This window comes from Pteropus vampyrus, unplaced genomic scaffold, assembly GCF_000151845.1.
Source record: "Pteropus vampyrus isolate Shadow unplaced genomic scaffold, Pvam_2.0 Scaffold19, whole genome shotgun sequence".
NCBI lineage: Eukaryota > Metazoa > Chordata > Mammalia > Chiroptera > Pteropodidae > Pteropus > Pteropus vampyrus.
In genome coordinates, this window is record NW_011888800.1 from 9,974,776 (window position 1) to 9,990,938 (window position 16,163).

The following is a 16,163-nucleotide window of genomic DNA, read 5'->3' on the forward strand; positions in this document are numbered from 1 at the left end:
AAAATGTGTTGAGTGTTTTTATTATCGTTAAGTCTTCCAGCCAACAGTAGTCTATTAGTAGTTAAGTTTTGGGGGAGTCAAATGTTACATGCAGACTTTTGACTGGGAGTGTGTGTCAGCACCCTTAACTCCTACATTTAAGGGTCAACTGTATTTGCATAAATAGAAAAAAAAAACACACCACCTCCCAGTGTGTCTTAAGCACACTATCTGCAATGTCAATTTTGTAATCTTATAAATTTGGGTTGCAGTGAATATGGGGAAAATAGAAGTAGAAGAATGTGACTAGGGTAAAAACAGGGAATATTTTTTTTGACTTTGAATATCTGTACCTCTTTTTGATGAGCAGAATTAAAAAGAATAAGCAATGTATTCCAGTTGATACAGAGGAAAGATAATTCCCTATGGGTGCAAAGAGAATAGCAGGCAGTTTAATGTAGATAGGCATCGCCTCTAATACAAGACTTAGTACTGTCGTGCCCCAAATCGATGATAAGCACTTACCACATGAACGGAAGAGGTTATGATTAAGTCGTTGTTAAAGAACATTAAGAGTAAACCAGGAATCTGAACAGAGTGTATTGGTGTGCCGCAAATAAGTCAGATGGCCTGGTTTTTCTTCTTTCCCCTCTTCAAAGGATTTAAAATGCTACACTATGCTTCTCTCTTGCTATGCTGGCCCTTTCCTTTACGAGGGCATACAAACATGCTGGACCTCACAAACAGGTTGGAACTCAGGTAATTGAAGACTTCAAGGCTGTATTTCTCAGCTACCACAAGTCACCTAAGACATTAACACCAGAGCACTCCAAAATACTGTGTCCATGAGGGAGGTTGCGGTTTTTTCACAAAGCAGTCTTTAGGCTGACATTCCAAAAGCCCAGGTGGTGATGCTCGAATCCGAGAGCCAAGGAAAGAGCATGCTATTCCAGCGACTCTCCAAACCACGATCATTAGACCTCGTGAAGTTAGCTTACGCTGCCTCCCAGACACCAGTAACAAAGGTTTTGTTCATAAAGTTCTGGAATAGGCGACTGGATTTCATCAAACAGGACACGACAAAATAGATCCCGCGGGGCCAAAATGTCTAACTTTCCGATTGGCTCTTTCGGCCTCCACTCAGGGGCTAGTAACTGAGCGTCTTTTCTGGCGCATGCGTGTCACCTGCTTCCGGTCGCGGTGCTCGGTGCACCGGTTTTTCTGCCCGGCTGGAATTCCTACCTCACTTTCTTCAGCCTTGGTGTGCAATGGCTCCGGACTCAGGTCTCTTTGATGAAGGGCCGCTCTTAAAGCTCATACCCTTAGACACTAGGGACCGGGGCACCCAGCGCTGTCGCCTGGGTCCGGCAGCGTTCCATGCCTTGGGAGCGCACTTGGGCTCGGCGGTGAAGATCTCGCTGCCTGATGGCGGCTCCTGTCTCTGCACCGCCTGGCCGCGGCGGGACGGAGCGGACGGCTTTGTGCAACTGGATCCGCAGTGCGCGAGCCCGGGGGCGGCAGTGAGGGCGCCGGGGTCCGCGGGTAGTCTCAGCCTGAGCCGCCTCCGCCTAGTGCCCTGTCCACCCCTTCGGCGCCTCACCGTGTGGCCAGAGTTGCGGGAGCAGGATGGCGCGCCGGGTTCCCTGAATCCGACTGCGGTGCTGGAGGCAGCGCAGGAGCTGCTGAGGAACCGACCGGTCTCCCAGGGCCACGTGGTGGCCGCTCCGCCGCGCGCCCCCGGCCCAGTGGCCGCCCTGCACATCGTCAGCGGGGTGCCGAGCCCGGATCCGGCCGGGCTGGTCACGCCTCGCACCAGCATCATTCTCAGCGGGGAGGCACCGTCGGAAGCGCAGCCGCAGCCGCAGCCCGAGGTGCCCCTGGGGGGCCTTTCGGAGGCATTCGACTCGCTGCGGGAGCTCCTCTGCCTGCCGCTCCGCTACCCCCGCGCCTTAGCCGCGCTGGGGCTAGCAGTGCCGCGCGGGGTGCTCCTGGCGGGGCCCCCTGGAGTGGGCAAGACCCAGCTGGTGCGGGCGGTGGTCCGGGAGGCGGGCGCGGAGCTTCTGGCAGTGAGCGCCCCCGCCCTGCAGGGGACCCGGCCTGGAGAGACCGAGGAGAACGTGCGGCGGGTCTTTCAGCGCGCCCAGGAGCTGGCCAGCCGTAGGCCCACCCTCCTGTTTCTGGACGAGGTGGATGTCCTGTGTCCCCGGAGGGGCGGTCCACACCAAGCCCCCGAGAGCCGCGTGGTGGCCCAGGTGTTGACGCTGCTAGACGGCATCGGTGGGGACCGCGAGGTGGTGGTTGTGGGATCCACCAACCGGCCGGACGCGCTAGACCCAGCGCTTCGCAGACCTGGAAGATTTGACCGGGAGGTAAAAAGGCCAGGCCAGTTAGTCCATTGCCCCTGGAACCTTGGACTCTTTTCGCCCTGGTTGGCTTCCCCGAGGCGTTCGTCACTTAGGTTCGGAAGTCAGTAAGGCTGGAGTGGGGTTTTTTTGTAATGCAGAGAACACGTTCTCTGCCCATATATGATCTGCTAGCCAGCCAGGACCTCTTTTTCCTAAGTCAAATTGTTCTGAGAAGCAAGATGGTCATTAGGGATTAGTTTTGTTGTGCAGGCCCTGAAGATGGGTACTATAATCAGTAATGTTAAATTTTAAGAGAACTAGGTCTGCACATTCTCATGAATGTGGAATGAGAATTTAAAGTAGAAGGATAGCCTCAAGACATGTATGATAAAAGGGTGAAGGCAGGGAGGAAGTAAATCAGAGCAGACATTAACTCATCTGGACTTACTCATTTCTTCCCAGGATGCCTGCATCCTATCCTACAGGTATGCACAATTCCTCCCAGGAAGGCTGAGTATTAAAAGCTGTCCTGTTTTATAAGCTTCAGTCCTAAATTGATTCTTGATTTCTATTAAATAGTTTGAGTAATGGTTAATTTAAGTGATGTTTGAACTTTATGGTAGGATTCTAAAGAGACATGATAATTGCACACTTAGCTCAATCTGTTTTGAATTTCATGGATTTCTTCCTGGCACAGTCTAGTACCACTCCTGAATAAGCTTCATGAGGACCTGGACCTAGACTGTCTGGTTTACTGTTGTATCTCTGGCTCTTAGAAGTTGGTACGGTCTCAAAAATAACAAAAACTTGTTAAATGACATATATAATTTTCATTGTACAACTTCCTAGCCAGCATTCCTCTTCTGGAAAATTAGACTTTTTGTATATTTAGAATCTAAGGTATGCTTAAGAGTACATAGTAATAGTTCCAAATATGCTCACTAAACTTTTATACACATTTGTGAGGATAAAAAATATTTTAAACTGATTTTTCTTTCTTTTTTTGCTCTGTATCCAGGTTGTTATTGGGACTCCCACATTTAAGCAAAGAAAGGAGATTTTACAAGTGATTACCTCAAAGATGCCCCTCTCAAGTCAAGTCGATTTGAGCCTCCTTGCAGAAATGACAGTTGGCTATGTTGGCGCAGACCTTACTGCCCTCTGTAGGGAGGCTGCCATGCATGCTCTGCTTAATAGTGAGAAGGTAGGAAACACTGTTTTATGACCACATACTTTTTTTTTTTTTAATTAATGTAACATTAATTTGGGAGATTAAAGAAAGTGGTAAGTACATTTTCTGGGAACTTTTGATACCTTCTACAGCTTTTTTTAGATATACATTTTTACATCTGAAACATTTTGAGTATATAATGCAGCCATAATGCCCCTTTAGCTGTGAAAACTTAACCGTATATTTCCTAAAGACAAGAACTTTAACCACAGTGCAATTATCATGATGAGGAAATTAACACTGACATGATACTTTTACCTAATCTATGTAGACCTTATCCAAATTTCACCATTTGTCCCCCTAATTTCCTTTAGAGCAAAAATTTAATAAAGAAAAAATATTTTTAATCCAGGATTACATATTGCATTTAGTTGTCATGACTTCTTAATCTTCTTTAATCTGTAATCTAGAACCATTCTTCAATCTTTTTTTTTATGATTAACTTTTTAAGAGTACAAGCCATTCATTCTGTAGACTATTCCTCAGTTTCAATTTGACTAATGTTTCCTCATAATTTGATTCAAGTTTTGCATTTTTTGTAGGCGTATGACAGAAATGTTCTTCTCACTGTGTCTATTAGGTAGCGAATGATATTTCTTTGTCCTATTTCTGATGAAGTTAACTTTGATTTCTTGGATAAGGTGGTGTCCCTGATATTTCTCCATTGTTAAGATACTATTTCCTTTTGTTATCATAAGTGTCTTTTAGGGAAAATAACCTTTTCTAACTCAGGAGAGGATTGAGTGCCTGGAATATTATTTAAATTTGGCTTTGACATTCAAATCTTTAATTCGTGACTACCTTTCTTAAAAGTATGTAGGATGTTAGCTTAATTTTAAATATGATAGTTTTCAATGCTATGGTTTGGAAAATCTATTCACCTTGTAAGTAATAAGTAATCTTGAATTCCTAAACCCCTTCAGAAAAAAATTTCAGCATGCTGAAATTCTGAGACAAAATTTTTAATCTGTTGTAACATTAAAATTGTCTTTTGATCTTTTAATTTTTAAAACCCACTTTTTAGGTTGTTTAAACTATAAAAGAATGACATCCTAAATTTTGAAAAACTTTTTACTTAGATAATTTGTATCCTTCCTCATTTCTTTTTCTTTTATTTTTACTTTTACACTACAAGTGGGGAAGGAGTTATATGAACTTGTTAAATTCTCATCTGGGTTTGGACCCGAAACTGCTTGAAGATTTAATGATAAGTCCCATGTGTAAAAGTGTGAGAATATATGCCTTTGAAGGGATGAAGAGAATACCAGGGATGGGAAAGGAGATTTCCATTTAGGATTCCCTCTGCTTTGAAGTTCCAGGTTTGACCTTAAGCACCTTGGCTTAGGTGGACCAGCCAGCTGCTGTCATCCTAGGGTGGAGCCCACTGCTACTTGAGGAGGGGCCTGCCCAGGCATAGTTACTACAGGTGATGGCTGAGTTCATAAACAACCAGGGGAAGTGGAAGAAAGGCAAAAAGGAAGAAGGGACAGAGGCATCTGGAGAGGTACTGGCTCCATCATTTTCTTTTTTTCCCCTCCAGGCAGCTAAGGGGCTGCTGCTGCCTCTTTCTGTGCCAGGACAGACAAGGGACGCCTTAAAGTTTGTTCAACTTTTTGTGAAATATTCCTCTTAAAGGATGAGAATTATAGTTTAACATATACACATATTCACACAGAGGGGAAAGAATTTTATCTGCCTGAGAGGATTATGAGAATCAAATGAAACAATGTACACACTATGATCTTGAAATGTAAATAGGATTTTCAAATATTAGTGGGTGTTACCTAAAAATTACCCAATATCAAGTACCCAATATCTAATACTGCTGGCCAGTAAAACAAACAAACAAACAAACAAACAAACAAACTATTTAACAAAATAATAGTGTTCTTTGTGAGAAATTAAACAAGATAAATAATTATAAGGGAAGTAAAAATTGCCTGAAATCTCACCTCCCAGAGATTATAATTATTAACATTTTTAAAGACTGCTATTTAGAATAGCTCCATACATACATATTTATTTATATAATCTCATATAAATGGAATAAAATAGTTTGTTATTGAAATTGGGAATTTTTCGACAACTAAATGTTCAGAATTTGATATAAAAGAGCAAATACTTAACTATAACACAGATATTACAAATAGAAACATAAGGAATTTTTAACTGTAACAAAAAATATGCTTCGCTAGAATGATTAAGGGAATTGCAGTAAGGATTCTCCAAAATATTATCTTAGAATGAAGATGGCCTTTCTTAACCTAACATAAAACATAATAGTCAAAAAGGAAATGATTTACTAATTTGACTGTTTTGGAATTGGAAAATAATACTATAGCAAAGATAAGACATGAGACAGACTGGGAAAAATACTTTTTACCCATGACAAAAAGACCAATTACCTTGATATAGAAATAACTGTCACATATCAATAAGAAAAGACCAACAATCCAAGATAAAATGGGTAATAAAATATGAACAGGTAGTTGACAGTAAAAGGATTATAAATGGCCAATAGATAAAAACTTCTCATCTTTACCTTCTTTAAAGATTAGTCTCTTTCAGTTTTGTTTTAAACTTTCTATTTTGAAATGATTAAAACTTCAAGGAGAGTTGTAAGATAGAAAAAACTCTTGCTAAATACTTTATCCAAATTTTTAACATTCTGCCTAATTAGCTTTATCATTTCTCTCTCTCTCTGTATGTATGGTATATATGTATATGTGTATACACATCATTTTTTTCTGAATCATTTGAGGATGGGTTGCATACATCATAACCCGTTATCCCTTTATATTTTAATGTCTGTTTCCTAAGAACATAAATGTTCTCATACATGACTACAATATGGTTAGGTATAATCATTATATTCAGGAAGTTTAACACTGATACAAAATGTTATCAGCTCTACAGTCCTATTCTGATTTTAGTAATAGTTTCAATCTTTTTAGCGCTCTTTTCCCTCCAGTACAGGATCTAGTTCTGGATAATGTATTGCACTTAGTTTTTAGTTTCTCTTAATCTTGAATACTTACATAGCCTTTTTTTTTGTTGAGGGGGTGGGAATAGGGGAAGACATTTTACATTGACCTTTTTTAAGGATACAGGTCAGTGATTTTATAGACTACCTCTCAATTTGGGTTTGTTAATGTTTCTTCATAGATTCAAGTTTGCATGCTTGTTGGGAATACGACATAAGTGGTAGTGTGCCCTTCTTAGGGTATCATATGTGGAGGTACAAGATATCCACTGTCCCTCAGTGGTGATGCCCCTAATTGGTGACTGATGTGATCAACCTGTCAAGGTTTTGCCCAGTTTCTCCACTGTGTAGCTGCTATTTTCCCTTTGCAACTAATAAATCTATGAGGAAACCCTTTGAGATCGTGCAAATATCCTGCTCCTCGTCAAACTTTCCCTTCCCTAGATTAGTATTCATTGATGATTCTTGCTCAAAACAGCCTTTACTATGGTGGTTGCAAAAAAGGTGATTTTCTAATCCCGTTATTCCTTCTATCTCACTCTCAATTAAAGAAATTTAATTAATACAATAGTACCATTTCCTCTGTCACATTGGCAGAAATTTAAAAGTTTGGTAATATCCAGTGTTGGAGAGGTGTGGGGAGAATAACAGCTTCATTTTATTGATGTAGCTTTGAGGACAGTTTGGTAATAGCTATCACAACTAAATGTGCATGCTCTTAAACCCTGTAATTCTACTCTGAGGAAATTATTATATAAAATACTTGACAAGCTCACAAGCCCTTTCAGTTGTTTCAACTTTGTTTTTAATAACAAAAAACTGGAAACAACCTAACATTCAAGGATATAGTTAAATTATGGTACATTCATAGAATAGTATGTTATGCAATTGTCAAAAAGAGTGAGGTAGAGCTATATTAGTTGACATGAAAAGATTTCTAAGATAAATAGGAAAAAGTACAAATTTATATGTATAGTATGCCCTCTTTTATGTGTCTGTTTGAAAGTGTATGCATATGCTTATTATTATAAAACATACTGGGATGATACACAGGAAACCATTGACATCCTCTGAGGATGAATGTTGGGCTAGAGGGAGAGAGTTAATTTTTGTACCATGTGTATAAATCTCTTTATAAAGATAAAATAGATTTACAAATTCAAAAGAGAATTTTTAAAAAAATAATTGTGTTTATATATCACAAAAAAGTTCCAGCTCATTTTTGGTTTGTTTTTGCTTTTTTGGGTGTATTTCTTCAGAACCAGGACAATCCGATGATTGCTGAAACAGACTTCCTTGAAGCTTTTAAAAAGATTCAGCCTTCATCCTTTCGAAGTGTCATTGGACTGATGGACATCAAGCCAGTTGGCTGGGAGCAGATTGGTGGCCTCGAAGATGTAAAACTGAAGTTAAAACAGGTGAGATAGAGAATCTGCTTAAGCCGGTAGACTCCTGCAGTTTAAGAGTAATGTGTTTATGATGGAAACAAGCTACACTGAAACTGCTCTTATTGCTATCACTAACGCAATCCTAAAAACTAAATCCAGTGATTCCTTTCAGCCCTAATTTAATCGGACTTCTGTAGGTATCAAATACTGTTTTTCATACTTCCCTACTTCACCCTCTTTCTGTTTTTTGTTTGTTTGTTTGTTTTGCTTTTTTTGCTTTAGAGAGTTTATAATCTAGAATAGGTGTCAGCAAACTTTTCTGTAAAGGGCTAGATAGTAAATATTTTAGGCTTTGCGAGCCTTATAATCTTTGTTGCAACCACTCACCTCGGCTGTCGTAGCACAAAAACAACAGAGGTGTGGGGAGTGCTTGCATTCTGTTCAAACGTTACGAACACTGAAATATTAGAATGAGTGCTTGCATTCTGTTCAAACAGAATGAGTGCTTGCATTCTGTTCAAACGTTACGAACACTGAAATATTATAATTTTCACATGTCATAAAATATTATTCTTTTTTTTTCGAGCATTTAAAAATGTAAAAATGATTCTTAGCTCATGGGCTGTACAAGTACAGGTGGTGAGCCTTAGTATGGCCTGGATGGCTACTTGATACTGGTTCTCACAGTGAACGTTGAGGGACACGACTCTTCAGATCCTCTTACATGCATTTCAGTTTTAGAAATTGATTTTGCCAATTTACCTTCAGGTGATCCTGCCATAAGGATCTAGATTTCTTTAACTACTCCCACAAAAAGATGATTTATAAGTATCCATTATAATATAGGGTATATTATAATTGTGGATAAGCACAATTATAATATACCCTAATTTTTTACATGCACTGTCTCATTTAATCTTTACAAAACACATGAGAGAGATTAGCCACACTGTCCTGTTGGAAACACTTTCTTTAGCTTTGAGATGTTAAGCTTTATGCATTGCTTAACACTCTCTCCTGTATCTTAAATGCTAGTGCTCCAAGTTCCTGGGAGTCATCCTGTTTTTGCATTCTCTCAGTAAGTCCATGATCTCCTCGATGTCCAAGGCTTCACCTGTACCCTGAGAACTGTTAACTCAAGAGCTTTATATCCAGCTCAGATAGTTCTTTTGATAGAACTACTTAGTTGCCTGCCTACTGGATCAATTCCAGGGATCTTAAAACTCAGCTTGTCCAGCATTTATCTCATCAGTTCCACCTCTACACCTGGATTCCGGGCCTCAGTGAATACAGCCAACCACCCCATACCCTAAGTCAGAAACCTGTCTTCTAAATTCATGGGGTCATGCCATTTGTGTATGTAACTTCCCCTCTGTATTTAGAACTTAGTTCTTGCGTAAAATACAGTTACGTTTTATGTTTCGAATCCATCCCTTCCACATCATCCCCACTGCCTGTGATATATCCACCTTATATTTGCAGTCTAAATCATTGCAAGAGACTTCTAACTGGTGTCCCTGCCTCGAAGTTCTTTTCTTTCCAGTCCATTGACCATACTGCTTCCTCATTGCTGCCTAAAACTTTCAAAGTCCATTGGGATCTCGACTCCTCCCTTCACTTCAACTGCGTTGCTCCTTGCTTCCCCCATCCTCCCCTCTGTTCTTGTTTACTGTTGGCAGGATGCATTAGATGGTTTCATATGTCTCTGTATGTATTGTTCTCTGTGGAATGCCCTTCTCTGGCCTGGTCGTTAGTTTACAAGCCTGTCTCTCCAGCTAAAATATGAGTTCCCTAGGTACAGAGGTCTTATCCCTTTTTTGTAGAGGGACAGCTTATCAATAGGTAAGAACTTGTGCTTTTGATTTACACTGCCTGGGGTCAATCTTAGTTCTGCTACCTGACTAGCAATAACACCTGGGCAAGTTACTTTTCTAAGCCTGAATTTCAACATCTGCAAAATTATGATGATAATAAAACTATCTACCTCAGGAGTAGCGAAGATTTATTTACTATTCAGTTAATATTTATTGAGTGCCTACTTTGTGAAGGTGTTGTTCTAAGTGCTGGGGATTTAGAGTTGAACTTTACTTACATTCTGGTAGAAGCAGAATGACAAACCCAACATGGAAAAAATAATAATTTCAGATAAGTGCTCCAAAAGTAAAAGATGGGCAGTAGTATAGAGTGACTAAGAGGATGAGAGTCAGCTTTAACTGGAGTGGTTAGAGAAAACCTCTCTAAGGAAATAACATTTGAGCTGAGACCTGAATGATGAAGGATGGCTGCACAAAGATTTTGGAGGAGTGTTCAGGGAGAGCAAATAGCAGGTAAAGACCATGAGATGAGAATGAACTGGAGTGTTTGGGCAATAGTCAGGCTGTGTAAGACCTTGTAAGCAGTCATAGGTGAGGATTTTGGATTTGGAATTTATTCTAATTCTGATGAGAAGTCATTGAAGGATTTTAAGAGGAAGCGATGTGACATGACTTAGGGTATAAGATCACTGGCTGCTGTGTGAAGAATGGACTGCATTTCCAGCTCATAACAGGTACCTGAGAATTGTTGAACAAATGAATTTACTGAATTATTTAATGTTTTATTGTTATATTAAAACAACTTTTATTTTTGTATACTTACAGAGCATCGAATGGCCTCTGAAATTCCCTGGGGAATTTGTTAGGATGGGTCTGACACAACCAAAGGGTGTTCTCCTGTACGGGCCTCCTGGATGTGCCAAAACCACCCTGGTGAGGGCGCTGGCCACAAGCTGTCATTGCTCTTTTGTTTCAGTGAGTGGAGCTGATCTCTTTTCACCTTTTGTCGGAGATTCAGAGAAAGTCTTGTCTCAGGTTTGTTTGTTTATTTTCCTCCAAGTAGTTAAGTTTACTTTTGAATTTTCATTTCATGCTTTAAGGATAAATGTTATTTTAAAAAATGTAACTGGCTTTTTTTTCCTATTAGAAAAGTTATACATACTTATAGAAAATTTAGAAAATATAGTAAAATTTAAATAAATCTTCCATAATTCCTCTACTTACATTAACATTTTGGTGAATTTCTTTTGTCTTACTGTGTCCTTGGGCAGGAGATATTTATGTGTCTTTATGGTGATTTTTTAACTTAACATTATCACTTAAAATTCTATATTAAAAATTCTTTGATAATATGTTTTTTAACCCCTACATAATACTCCATTATTCCTTGTTTTTTTATGCATTCCTCATTTCTTAGACATTTAGAATCTTCTTCTTCTTTTTACATGTTAAAAATTATGAATGAAAATGTAGAAAACATACATTCATATGAGTAAGGCATAATGTATAGCTTTTTAATATTTTTTATTCTCTTAACAAAGGTATTTCGACAAGCAAGAGCAAATACTCCAGCAATTGTGTTTCTGGATGAAATTGATTCAATCTTGGGGTCTCGATCAATCAGCAAAACAGGATGTAATGTTCAAGAGAGTGTTCTTTCTGTTCTCCTGAATGAATTAGATGGTGTTGGACTGAAGACTATAGAGAGAAGAGGAAGTAAATCAGATCAACAGGGTAAATACAAGGAGCTGAAAAAAAATGAAGAGGTATTTATTAGCCAGAATACACCAAAAATCCACGCCAACATTAAATAGAATGCATCTACATTCGCTTTTCCTGTGCTGGATTCATGTCACAGAAAGAATTATATAATTTTAATTTGCCTCTATTAGGATTTTCACAGAGCTGGTAAAATTGTGATTTAGCTGAGAAAGTAAGGTAAATTTTATAATAACTTATATATTAATGTGAATTTTATTTATCCTAAGATTTAGAAATATAGCTTTACATATTGCTAATGGAAAAGGGAATTTCTTTTAATTTTTATATCCTGATAAACCAGTGTTCATCCTTTCTAAAATTTTTTTATGTGAGACAAAACATTATTTCCAATAATCTTAGTAATTGAAAACTTTTAGTTTCCTCAAGGAATAGTTTTCCTTGGTTATAATGAAGTTAAAATGGCCTTTGGAAGTCCTCTTCCTCCCTTCTGAGTCTTCTCCAGGTAGAGTTTGGTATCTTTAAATAATCTCTGACAGATCATTTTTATTTTATTCTCTTCTTGTTATTATTTCACATTTTTCAAATTTTTCCGTGGAAGAGGAGACTCTTACGGCTTCTTAGGAACCTATTCCACTAGAATTCAAAGGGACCCATGAGGTTTTCTAATCAAATCTCTTCATAACAGGAATTCCTTCTATAGCATCTGAGAGGTGTTCACTTAGCCTCTGCTAAAATACTTGCAGATATAGGGAACTCCCTACTTTAAGAGATCACATTACTGGAGAACTAACTCTGATTATTCAGTTCAACAAACAATTTTGAATGCTTAGTGTATGAGGCCTGGCTGCTTTTAGATATTTTTTGTCTGTATCTAGGATTTATATACCTGTAGCTTATGTTGATTGTCATATTTCTGCCTAAGGAAAGAAAAATAAATAAAAAATGAAGTAAATCTCCCTCTTCAAGTACATGAGAACCAAGACTTTTTTTTTTTTTTTTAGCACTTTATTTTATTATTAGTTTCAAGAGCACAGTACATTGGTTAGACATTTATATAGTTTATGAAATGATCCCTAGATTACTCTATCACCCCTCCGGCTCTCCACTTAGCCATTACATTACTGCTGACTGCATTCCCTGTGCTATGCTCCCCATTCCCGCGACCATCTATCAACTACTAATTTGTACTTTTTTAACCCTTCACCTCTTTCACCCAGCCCCATAAACCCCCTCCCCTCTGGTTGTCACTAGATTGTCCTCTATATTCATGAATCTGTTTTCGATTAGTTCTTTTTGTTAGATTCTGCATATAAGTGAAATCATATGGTATTTATCTTTTTCTGTCCAACTTATTTCACTCAGCATAATAACCTCTAGGTCCATCCATGTCATTTGCAAATGGTAGAATTTCATTCATTGTATATATGAACCATACATAACTTCTTTATTCAGTTGTCTGTTGATGGGCATTTAGGTTGCTTCCATATCTTGGCTATTGTGAATAGTGCTGCAATGAACGTAGGGACACATAGATCTTTACAAATTATTGTTTTTGTTTTCTTTGGATAAATACCCAGAAGTATAATTGCTGGGTCAAAAGGTAGATCCATTTTTAATTTTTTGAGGAACTTCCAGACTGTTTTCTGTAATGGCTGCACCAATTTGCAATCTCACCAACAGTGCAAGAGGAGAGAACCAAGACTTTTCATAGCCATACATCTCTGTGTTAGTATTAGTCATATGCTTCTGTCTTTTCAAGTTATCCATTTAAATTGTGATCATTCACTAGGGCTTAGGGCCCTCAGGCACCAGATTTTTTCTGCTGTGAAGTAAGGCTTTTCATCAGTTCCCACATGGAGAGATGTCTCTCATAATTGACTACTTCCTTTACCGTATGAACAGAGTAGCTCTTTGATTAATAATTTGTTTTTAGGGTACCTTGATATGGAGAATGTAGTCTGGATAGGAACTGTAAACATTTCCAGTCCCAAGAAAAAGATATCCCTATTTAAAAACAAATGGACCTTCTGATTTGTAATTTAAAGAAAATACATTTAATAATGAACAGTTTATTGACATTACTTTGTATTGTGTGTTTTCCCTCAGTTAGAATTTCAAGAAGTTTTTAATCGAAATGTCATGATTGTTGCGGCAACAAATAGACCTGATGTGTTAGATGATGCCTTGTTACGGCCTGGAAGATTAGATAAGATTATTTATATTCCACCTCCAGATGAAAAGGTAATCATTGTACACATTTACTTTGTATGAATGTTCTTAACAACACATTAATGTCTGCTTTAAAGAGCTCAGCAGAATTCAGTCCCAAACTGGATGTGAATGTACGTGGTATGTGTCATCTTCTGGGTTCTGCATTCTTTCTTGCCTGGTGGCCCTTCATAAACCATCATTTCAATCTGCTTTTGTTGGGTACTCTCTCTCTGTTTTAATATAAGCCTAAAAGTAAGGTAATTATTTTAGTCGAGTTTGTTGGATCTACTCAACATTATTTTGCAACTAGAATGGAGGAATCGTAAAATGCTAAAAGGGAGTAAAAGCATTTTGGAGATTATCTGGATCAGCAACCTTATTTTACAGTGGAGAAATCTGAAATTATAGAGATTACACGATGTATTGACAGCCAAAGAATCAGTGAATTCGTTGCCCTTAACATCCAGAGCCACTGTCAGGGAATAGTGAAAGACAAAGAATGAATTTTTTTTCCTTTCTTGGGCTTTTATCAAGTTTTTGAAAGGATGAGAAAAAAATTTTTCGTGTCTATTTTTAAATATGTCTGATCATGTATTTACTTTTAAACATGTCTGATGGCACTGTTTGTAACCAAGAGAGAAATTCATTATGTCTGTTTGGCTATTTTAAAAATTAACTATAAAAATATCAAAATTTTATCATGATGTTATTGTTGTTACCATCATCATATGAGCCGTTGATGAGTTAATCTTTCTTAGCTCTAAGAGAAGTGATTCTTTCTTATTGTTTGATTCTTAGATATACTTTCTCTGTAATAAACTCTAACTTGAAATGTTTTAATATAGCATCGTGTCAAACATTAAGGTTATAAACAATTTTTATTTTCTAGGGCAGGCTTTCTATTTTGAAAGTCTGTACAAAAAATATGCCATTGGGGCCTGATGTTTCTTTAGAATACCTGGCAGCAGAAACCTGTTTTTTCTCTGGAGCTGATCTTGGAAACCTCTGCAAAGAAGTAAGTGAATTAGCGAAAAAACCTGTGGTTTGAAACATTCCTTCATTTATTCAGATCTTATTCACCTGTCAGCATTTACTGAAAGATGTCTACGTGGCAGGCACCATGCGAGGTGAAACAGACAGATGTGGCCCTTTCCTCACAGAACTTACAAGTTGATGGGGGGTGTGCAGAGAGACAAATTGTAATCCTGAACTGGCAGTTGAAAATATGTAGTGAGTTGGGGAAGTTTACAGTGCTGTGGAAGGACCTAGGAAGGAAACCATCAACAATTGGGTGTCATAGAAGGCTTTCTGAGAAGAGGGCATGTAAACTGCAATTGGGAGGATGATGAAGGAGTTAGCCAGGCAAAGGGAGGAAAGGAGAGTGTTTGAGGCAGAGGAAATACACTGTGTAGATGATTGGAGATAAGAAATGACATGGCATTATTGAAGAGCTGGACAGGTCACACAGGTCCTTGTAAGCCACTTTAAGGCATTTAGACTTTGAGGGCAAAAGAAGCCATTGCATGTTCTTCCTTTTCCATAAACTTTTATAAAATATAACATTCAGGAAAATGCACAGATCATAAGGATACAGTTCATTGAATTAACATAAAGTGAACACATTTGAATAACCACCACTTGTGTCAAGAAAGAACATGATCAACATCTAAAACCTTCCCTTGGTCCTTTCCACTCTATCCCAAAGGGAACCACTCTCCTGAACATTTGGGTTGCTACCGTTTTGCTATTTTGATTATGCTGCTATGAACAGTCTTGTATATGTCTGTTAGTATACATGTGTATGTATGTCTATTTCATGTATATATACATCTACACAGAGAATTTCACAGGGTATGTGTTTGATCTGTTCCTTAATGAGCAGTGCTGTGTCCTGTTTAGAAACTCCTACTCTGAGGTTGGGAAGATAGTCTCTCATGTTTAAAATATGTTTATGGGTTCATAATTTATATATTATTCTGCAACTTGTTTTTTTTCCCCCATTTAAGGCTAGAGTTTAATGTAGAAGAAAAGATGGTCTACTAAGAAGACTTTTAATCACTTTTTTATAGTGTCACGAATATTGGAATTCTATGAAGTGAGGCTGAGATTTTTGCATTCAGGCTTTAAAGTATTACCATATATTATAATAACAAAAATGAAGCAAATTAATTACCTCCTATTGTTTATCTCTCATAGGCAGCCTTGCTGGCTCTACAAGAAGATGGACTAGAAGCAACTACAGTGAAACAAAAGCACTTTCTAAAGTCACTTAAGACTGTAAAACCATCCTTAAGTCACAAGGATTTGACTTTACATAAAAACTTATTTCAGAAACAAGGATTTTCTAACCTAGAGGACATTTAAAAATTACATACCTGCTTAAGGATTAATTGAAATATGAACTTGCATTATAGTTTACAAATTCACTCTTTTAGAGTTTGCATGCATGTTTTTTCTTGTAAATAAAAACGCTTGTGCCTGATAAACTAA

At 38.1% G+C, this 16,163-nt stretch overlaps 2 protein-coding genes across 4 annotated transcripts in view; one reads left to right on the forward strand and one right to left on the reverse strand.

Moving 5' to 3' along the window:
- Positions 1-1,028, reverse strand: part of GATM (glycine amidinotransferase) — a 32,288-nt gene extending 31,260 nt beyond the window's left edge. The window contains exon 1 of the mRNA XM_023527831.1: positions 505-1,028. Coding sequence (XP_023383599.1) covers positions 505-549 — 45 coding nt within the window. The 5' untranslated portion in view covers positions 550-1,028. The remainder of the gene's footprint in view (positions 1-504) is intronic.
- A 123-nt stretch (positions 1,029-1,151) lies between these two features.
- On the forward strand, positions 1,152-16,163 carry SPATA5L1 (spermatogenesis associated 5 like 1). Of its 3 annotated transcripts, none has more exons than XM_011355057.2 (8): positions 1,152-2,348; positions 3,343-3,528; positions 7,798-7,956; positions 10,566-10,775; positions 11,282-11,506; positions 13,569-13,703; positions 14,563-14,688; positions 15,870-16,159. In XM_011355057.2, exons 1-8 carry the CDS (start codon positions 1,248-1,250, stop codon positions 16,035-16,037), a joined length of 2,310 nt encoding a protein of 769 aa, XP_011353359.1. In that variant the 5' UTR covers positions 1,152-1,247; the 3' UTR covers positions 16,038-16,159. The 3 variants fall into 3 exon arrangements, 2 of the variants coding, with proteins under 2 accessions (XP_011353359.1, XP_011353360.1); XR_002779160.1 differs by having other exon boundaries at positions 1,188-2,348; positions 11,282-11,474; positions 15,870-16,028; XM_011355058.2 differs by having other exon boundaries at positions 1,188-2,348; positions 11,282-11,474; positions 13,573-13,703; positions 15,870-16,163.